The sequence below is a fragment of the Setaria viridis genome, chromosome 8 (genome assembly GCF_005286985.2).
Source record: "Setaria viridis chromosome 8, Setaria_viridis_v4.0, whole genome shotgun sequence".
Classification (NCBI taxonomy): Eukaryota; Viridiplantae; Streptophyta; class Magnoliopsida; order Poales; family Poaceae; genus Setaria; species Setaria viridis.
This window is the reverse complement of record NC_048270.2, coordinates 22743198-22750843: the sequence shown is the minus strand read 5'-3', so window position 1 is coordinate 22750843 and position 7646 is coordinate 22743198. Positions and strand designations below refer to the sequence as shown.

Sequence of the window (7646 nt, the reverse complement as noted above, 5' to 3'; positions counted from 1 at the left end):
TTCCAAGTTTTGCTGTGATGACCTCAAGTTCCTATTCATCTACACATCGCTCGGGAGCTTGAGAAATATGAGTACCCCATAGGTCCCTACTGACCAGGATACTAGCCGGACCTGACAAGTGGGCCTGCTCGACCAGAAGATGCGGGCCAAGGACATGAAGATACTTGGAACACAAGTCAAGGAGGCCGGTCGATTCAAATCAGCCCGGATATGGCAGGATACGTATTGTAATCCGACTCATATCACCTTTCATGTAACAACTGAGTAGATTAGATTCAAACCAACTTTTAACCCTAGGTCGTCAGCCTATATAAGGTGGCCAGGGGTGCCTCCCTAGGGCAAATCAACTATTCCACGCACCAGCGCAAAGCAATACAAACCAGCATACAGGACGTAGGGTGTTACTCTCCGGAGGCCCAAATCTGTCTAAAACCCTTGTGTCCCTTGTGTTCTCGTGATCACCTTCGAGTACTTAGTTTCACAATCTTCTTTGCCTACAAATCAACCACTTAGGTAATCCCCTGGTGGACTGCTGGGCTACTAAATCCGAGAAGGATCAATTTCTCATTATCCTGAGATAATAAACACTAGTAGTTTGCTACCAGGCATGAATGTTCAGAGAAAATTGTAAGAGGAATTGACATTACCGGTTCAGTTTGACAAAAGTAAGACAAAAGATAAGACACCAAAGTACTATTGTATTCCTCCCAGGAAGCACCGGTCAGTATTATTAGATATATAAACTGTACATGCACATATGGAATTGAACTAAAAGGGAAATTTGTATAAGGAACTAAGCATAAGCAGAACACATGTACTAAGCCATGAGACATGCATATATGGAATGAAGTTGAAAGACCAAGTGATGCAACTATCTGTTCAACATTAAAAACTAGATATACCTTACACTGTATATTCACCTATTATTACTGCATTTGTTGATGAAAGACCAACGATCTTGCCAAAAAAAAAACTCTTATGAAATTGCAACAAAATTAACTTGTCAGACTCAAATGAGATATCTAGTTACACAACCACCAAGCATCCTAGCTGGTAGCTGGCTAACTGCTCCTGAGTAGCCTGCCTCTTCCAGACACATGTTAGTACAACGTTTCAAATGAAGCAGATCATAGAAATAGCCTAATCCAACAAACACAGATAACACATTGCAGAAACTTTGTCCAAATTAAAAAAATTTAGCAGTTAAAAAGAGAAAGTGAACATCATAGTTACCTGGGATCAATCCACCACATGCCTTTATTCCTCACTACAAATGAAAGTATGATGCTTTGTTTGGAACAGGAAAAGTCTGAGTGAAGAAATATGAAACACTAACTTACACCATCTGTAATATAGGAAAAAACATATATGTATCCTACTAAAATGATAATTGAAACAAGAATACTTCAAACATACCTTATATCAGCACTGAAGGTAGACACAAGGGGCGTCTTAGTTTTCATTTGTAGCAGCACTGGAGTTAGAAAGCTGCAGTATAAAAAAATGTAAAATCAATGACACCAGCAGGGGACAAAATTTTATGTTTTATATATGCAAATAGAGGATTCAACCGGCACTTGAGCAAGGGTACAAAATTGAGAAAGGGAACATATCCGAGCAATATTTTTCTTCAACCAAATCAGCCGAACACTTAGGTTTTCGGTGCTGACCAATATTTTTTAGTTCCTTTCACTTTGGAAAACTTCAATTGCATCAGCTTTTTGTTCATCCGATAGCCCTTCCATGACATCCACAATGTCAATACATTTCTCGATTGAGTAGTCTTCTTCACGTCTCTTCTAAATCTGATCCTTTTTAAAGTTAATGTAATCCTCAAGTTTTGATGCCATCTGACTTTGCTTGCATTTCTTTCCACCGGTAACATCTTGGTCGTCTGAATTACGATTGGTTGGAGCAGATTGAATTTCTGTGCTTTCTACACCAGCAAAACCAAAACTGAGTGGATTTCTATCATTAGAAGCCATGCCATTATATCCAAAGCTAGGTGTTGTGCTATGATTGCTTTGCTCTGAGATACTTTTTTAGGGAGTGGGTTCAGCTCGTAGCACACTTCTGTGGGGAGTGGGTGCAGCTGACAGCTCAATTCTTTAGGGTGGAGGCTCAATTGATGTAAAATTTAAATGCCCTGTGGTCACACTTCCTATTAAACAAATAATTGAATGGGTGAACAAGTGAATAATTAACTAAAGTTGTGGCCATTAATGTAAACAGGAGCAAGATGAAATCATTACCTTCATACAATAATTCCAAGCTGTTATAAAAAGAAAATGACTTCTTGAGGATCTTGGCAACTTTGTGGTTATCCTATTGAAGTACAACAAAAAATATGAGTAGAAGTTTCGAACTAGAATGTGCCTCAAGATTCTACTTTGTTTAAGAGAGTAGAAAGACCTAACCTTAATCAACTTCTCCCAACCTTTTGGTTCTGCAATGATCATACCCAAAGTGTCATTCCAACCAACACCACTTTTCCTCGCTTCTTGTATTATCTTATAGTTTCCTTTCAGCTCTTTCTCCTTTTCTTGCACTTGCTGTTTTGTGAAATGTGCCATTGGAAACATATCATTGAATTTGTTTGTGATACTCCTCAAATCTTCTGCTGTCCACCCATTCTATCCCTTAATCATTAGGATGCTGACAAGCTCTTTCAGAATATCCACAAGTCTCTTCTCATACGTGTAGCTTCATGTAGCCCTTTCCATTGACATGGCTGCAAGAAATAAACAAGATTAGATAAAGAATATCATGAAAATAATACAGAAATAAGCAATGAAGCAAAAAAAAAATAGTACAGGAACAAACAATCCATGCATACTAATGCTTACATTTATGCTTCACCCAATTATTATGGGCAACCCACATCTGAAGGGCAATTTGGTCTCGTAGGGTGCTTCCATCATTTGATTGCAGTTCATTTGGGTACTTGTTATCCCCCTCTGGCAACTCAACCTAATCAGATTGGTTGATATTATTTGGTTGGTGATCCAGCCACCCTTCATCCCTATTTTGCCCTCTAATGAGATTTTGAAATACTGCAGCTATCGCTGGAATTTCAATTTTATTCTCAATTGGATGAAATGTCCCAACTTTCAGGATTGGAAACTGCTTTTTTAGCACGCCAAAGGCCCTTTCAATATGATTGCGAAGCTGCGCATGTCGATGGTTGAACAATTCTTTGTAATTTGCATACTGATTTTCATATCTCCTAAACTCACTAAGGTGATACCTAACTCCTCGGTATGGAGCATTGAATGAGGATGTATTTGCGTATCCACCATCTACAAGGTAGAACCTCCCCACAGGCACATGAAAACCCTTTACACATGCAGACCGTAGGACCCCTGCATCTGATGCAGATCCTTCCCAACCACATGAGATGAAAGTAAAATCTAAATCAAAGTCACATGCACACATCACGTTCTGTGGTAAGGTTCCTTTCCTATTTCTGTAGGAAGCATCTTTTTCTTGTGAAATGGTGATAGGGACATGAGTTCCATCAATGGTCCCAATGCAGTTCCGAAAGAAAGGCATAAATCGAGGATCTGATGCAATCTTCACATGTGTATGGTTCACATTTGGGAGTTTCAAGAATCTATGAGTCAGTGCTAGAATTATATCAAAGAACTCTGTTATTTTCCTATGAATTATCTCACCACTGTGTTGGAATTCCTTTTTTAGCCTATCGGTGCTTGCATTATGAGAGAGCATGAATATAAACATTCCTAGATGCTCCTCAACTCTAACACCATGGGTGTCACGTAACAAGTTCTCCACTCTAAGATAATTGGCTATAACTATAAATATCTCAGGCTCCATCCTGAACTCCACTTTGCACCAATTATCGTGGCTTTCCAACATTTGTCTAACCTTTTCAGCACCAGGTAGAGTTGAGGTGTGCTCCAGCCTTTTCTACCCATATAGACACTGCTGAAGCGTCGGGACCATAACTAGGAATAGCTCGTCATCCTTTTCTTCCTCCTCTAGCATGAATCTCCTAACTTCATCCTCCCAAGATTCCATTATCTATATGTATGTGTGTGTCTATATATATATAAGGCAAGTAAACTATGTCAATCAAATGCATATGGTCTAGAAAAAAAAGAAAAATCTCACAGGTTATGAAAACTGGTATGCTCACAAATTATGTATACAGTTGATTAAACAGTTGCAGATATGCTCACTTAATAAATCATCAGTACTAGCTCAAAACTTCTTGTCAAAATGACAGAAAGCAGATAGCAGACACAACCATGCTAGAAAGGGCAAACACTCCTATAATATCCACATTCAAGGACAATAAAAATTGAAACAGAATCTGCCTGTATTACTAGTACTGAACTTTTCAAAAAATAACTATGAGATGGCATGTATTACTAGCACTGAACTTTTCAAAAAATAACTATGAGACGGCATGAACATCTACCACATGCATTCACGCTGGATTTTCAATTTAAGCAAGAATACTTGGTGCACGGAGCTACCAAAGGACCATTTCACACACACACAAAATGAGGACCATTCACCAAACAAACTCGGTAAGAACAAAAACAATGCAGATATTAGACCTGAGTTGGAACATCCATTGGTAAGAACAAAAACAATGCAGATTGTAGACCTGAGTTGGAGCATCTACTGATATTGAGATACTATGTCAACAATGTGAGATTTCTACTAAGTTTTTCTACTTGCTAGTTGCTACCTCCGTTGGCTGAAACCAATTCTTTCATTTTCTTTGTTTGTTCAAATATGCAAAATTTCACATGTTGCAATATTGTCTTTTAACAATTTTCCAACAGATTATATGTATCACACATGAACATGGGAATCAACTTTTTACAGCAAGCATGATACAACTCGGAACAAGCAATTCGTCCTTGGCAATCAAAAGAATGGGAGGCTTACTATCCAGTGAAGAGATGCACAAGGAGTGGATCTTGAAGCTGTGGAGCTGACAGCCTTGAACTCAACAAGATCTACAAGAACTATGAATCGGAAAAGATGAGTAAAAACCCTAGGCAGTAGGAGAGGGGGAGGGGGGGGGGGTAGGGTGAGACGGAGGGGGGGGGGGAGGGTGAGGGGGAGGAGGAGGAGGACTCACATATGCCAGCCGAGGAGGAAGACAAGGTGCCGACTCCGTGGTGGATGTGGAGGTGGCAGCTGAGGCGGAGGCTGGAGGCGCCGTTGCAGATTCAAGGACGTGGAGAGGCGTCGGAGGGGAGGCTCGTCGATGGGAAGACGGAATGACGGCAGCTGCACGGAACCGGAACGGAGAACGCTTGGACGGGGAGGCGGAGCGGCGGCACCGGACGGGAAGGCGTAAGGGCAGTGGCGCCGGTTGGGAAGGCCAATGGATGGCGGTGCTTGGATGGAGCTGCAGAGGCTTGGTGAGTTGGTGCTAGCTTCCTCGCGTCGCATCGGCGGCGATTGCACTCGGGGATGAGCCGCCAGGACCCTCGAGGTGAGGAGGGCTTGCCCTGGGAAAACTCATGGATGCGGTCAGGGGTCCCCATCTCATGAGCTCCCAAATGACGAGGCGATTTGGCCCGTGGTCAGTTCCCCATGTGAGCTTCCAGCCCCTAGAAAACGACGGGATCCCTGGCAGGATTCGAGTTTCCAAAGTCACCCTGAATGGATTCGAGTTTCCAAAGTTGCCCTGCATGTAGTCGAACACCCCTACATCCAGAGCTAACTAGCTCCAAACAATTAGACCAGAGTAAATAATTGCTTGAAGTTAGTGCAGAATTTCTATGTATACCATATTGAAGATAGTGTACATCACTGCATCTCTGCATTTCTCTATGGAAGCTTAATTCGAAAAGAACAACACCAGAGAGTGACATATAGCACTAAGAGCTACTTTCTTCCCCTATCATTAATTAGAATCCGGTGAAAATCTGTGCATCAAACAAGGAATTAATATGTGTGAATGGTACTATGTATACTAGACTAAACACTGCTACACAAAAGCTTTGCAGGAGCAGGTAAAAACAGGTTTGTAGGGGTGGAATCTAAGCCCACTTCTGCTTTTTGCACTAAAAATAGCACGTTTTGGAGCGGCCCTTGAGCCTTTGCAAATCCCTTTCAAGGGGTGGGCAATGCCATCCCCACCCCTGCAAATCCCTTTCAAGGGGCGGGCATTGCCATCCCCGCCCGTGCAAATCCCCTTTTCAGGTTCAATGAACCCATCACCTGCCCCTAAAAATCAAATAAAAAATATGGGCCCCATTGCTCTGCTCCATCATCGCTTCTAGTCCCACCTCCGTGCCGCTCGCCGCCCGCCCCAAGGCCACTGCCGCGCATGCTGATTCGCACCAGCCATTGCCACTGCGTGCAAGCCGCCCACCGAGCCTGGCCGCCCAGCCATGCGACCGGCCTCGTGCGGGCTGCTTCACTCCGGCCATGCCATACCGAGCCGTTTGCCTGCATCTCCTGGGGCCGCGCTGACCACCCCTGCCGCGGGGGTTGGAGTGTCTGCGCCGCGCCATCCGCCCCCATCGCTTGAGGCTAGGAATCCTGCATGTCGTGCTCACCATAGGAGAGATAAGGACCTGCTGATTGTTGCGAACCGTAGAGTGAGGGGTGCATCTTGTTGCTTCGGTGGAGAGAGACAAAAAACAGAGAGACAGGAGATCGAGTGGAGAGATTTAACCTTGGACTTGTGCTTGCCGGAGCTTGGCGTGGACAGAGAGGGAGAGGAGGCTAGTAGCTTGCTTCACCGAGGCCGGAGCAGCAGGTGAGAGATAGGGAGAGATAAGGATAAGAGTGAGAAAGAAAGAGGGGGGCCAAATGGGCATGGTTTGGATGGAGTCGATGGCTCATGTTGTGTTTCTTTTATGACCTTACAATGGATTTTTGATAGTCGAATGAGTTCAAATGAAAAGGTTGTCGACTATGAAGTTTTAGATTTCTACAAAGTTTTAGGTTTTTATCGAGCTCTACAATTTTGATATAAAACTTGTCTTCATCTGAAATCATATGAAAAAGTTATAAATTTATTTGCATTGGAACCATTTTTGGGGCGGGCCATGGCATCATCTATCCCTAAAAATCATTTCCAGATGCGGGTGAAGCCATCACCCATCCCTAAAATTATCTTTTCATTTTTTGTTTTCCTTTTCTATTTTTTTGGACCACTAGATGATGTCAAAAGAAAAAGTTATCAACTACAAAGAAAAAGTTATCAACTACAAAGTTTTAGGTCTTGTCGAGCTCTACAACTTTGTTATAAAACTTGTCTTCGTTCGAAATCATATGAAAAATTATGAATTTATTTGCACTGGACTATTTTGAGGGGCGGGTCATAGCATCACCCGTCCCTAAAAATCATATCCAAGAGTGGGTGAAGCCCACCTCTAAAATTATTTTTTCATTTTTTATTTCCCTTTTCTAGTTTTTGTTGAACCACTAGACCATGTTAGATGAAAAAGTTGTCAACTACAAAATTTTATGCCTCATTGAGCTCTACAATTTTGATATAAAATTTGTATTAAAAATATATCCTTTTGAACTAATCAGTCTAATCGTTACCTCTAAATGAAAAACTTGTAGGTGTTGTGTGTTTGTGACCCTAAATGATTTCAAATGAAAAATTTGTCAACTATAAAATTAAGATGTTATTAAGCACT

The 7646-nt window shown here is 42.0% G+C and overlaps 1 protein-coding gene across 11 annotated transcripts; it reads right to left on the bottom strand.

Annotated features, from left to right (window-relative positions):
• Nucleotides 1–694: 694 nt before the first annotated feature.
• Nucleotides 695–6948, bottom strand: LOC117866526 (uncharacterized). Of its 11 annotated transcripts, none has more exons than XM_034750754.2 (9): nucleotides 6671–6948; nucleotides 5120–6569; nucleotides 4924–5003; nucleotides 2847–4062; nucleotides 2418–2731; nucleotides 2253–2325; nucleotides 1671–2161; nucleotides 1417–1488; nucleotides 695–1309 (listed from the first exon to the last, which is right to left on the bottom strand). In XM_034750754.2, exon 4 carries the CDS (start codon nucleotides 3877–3879, stop codon nucleotides 2971–2973), a length of 909 nt encoding a protein of 302 aa, XP_034606645.1. In that variant the 5' UTR covers nucleotides 3880–4062; nucleotides 4924–5003; nucleotides 5120–6569; nucleotides 6671–6948; the 3' UTR covers nucleotides 695–1309; nucleotides 1417–1488; nucleotides 1671–2161; nucleotides 2253–2325; nucleotides 2418–2731; nucleotides 2847–2970. The 11 variants fall into 11 exon arrangements, 9 of the variants coding, with proteins under 9 accessions (XP_034606645.1, XP_034606646.1, XP_034606641.1 ...); XM_034750755.2 differs by having other exon boundaries at nucleotides 695–1267; XM_034750750.2 differs by having other exon boundaries at nucleotides 1417–2161.
• Nucleotides 6949–7646: the final 698 nt, after the last annotated feature.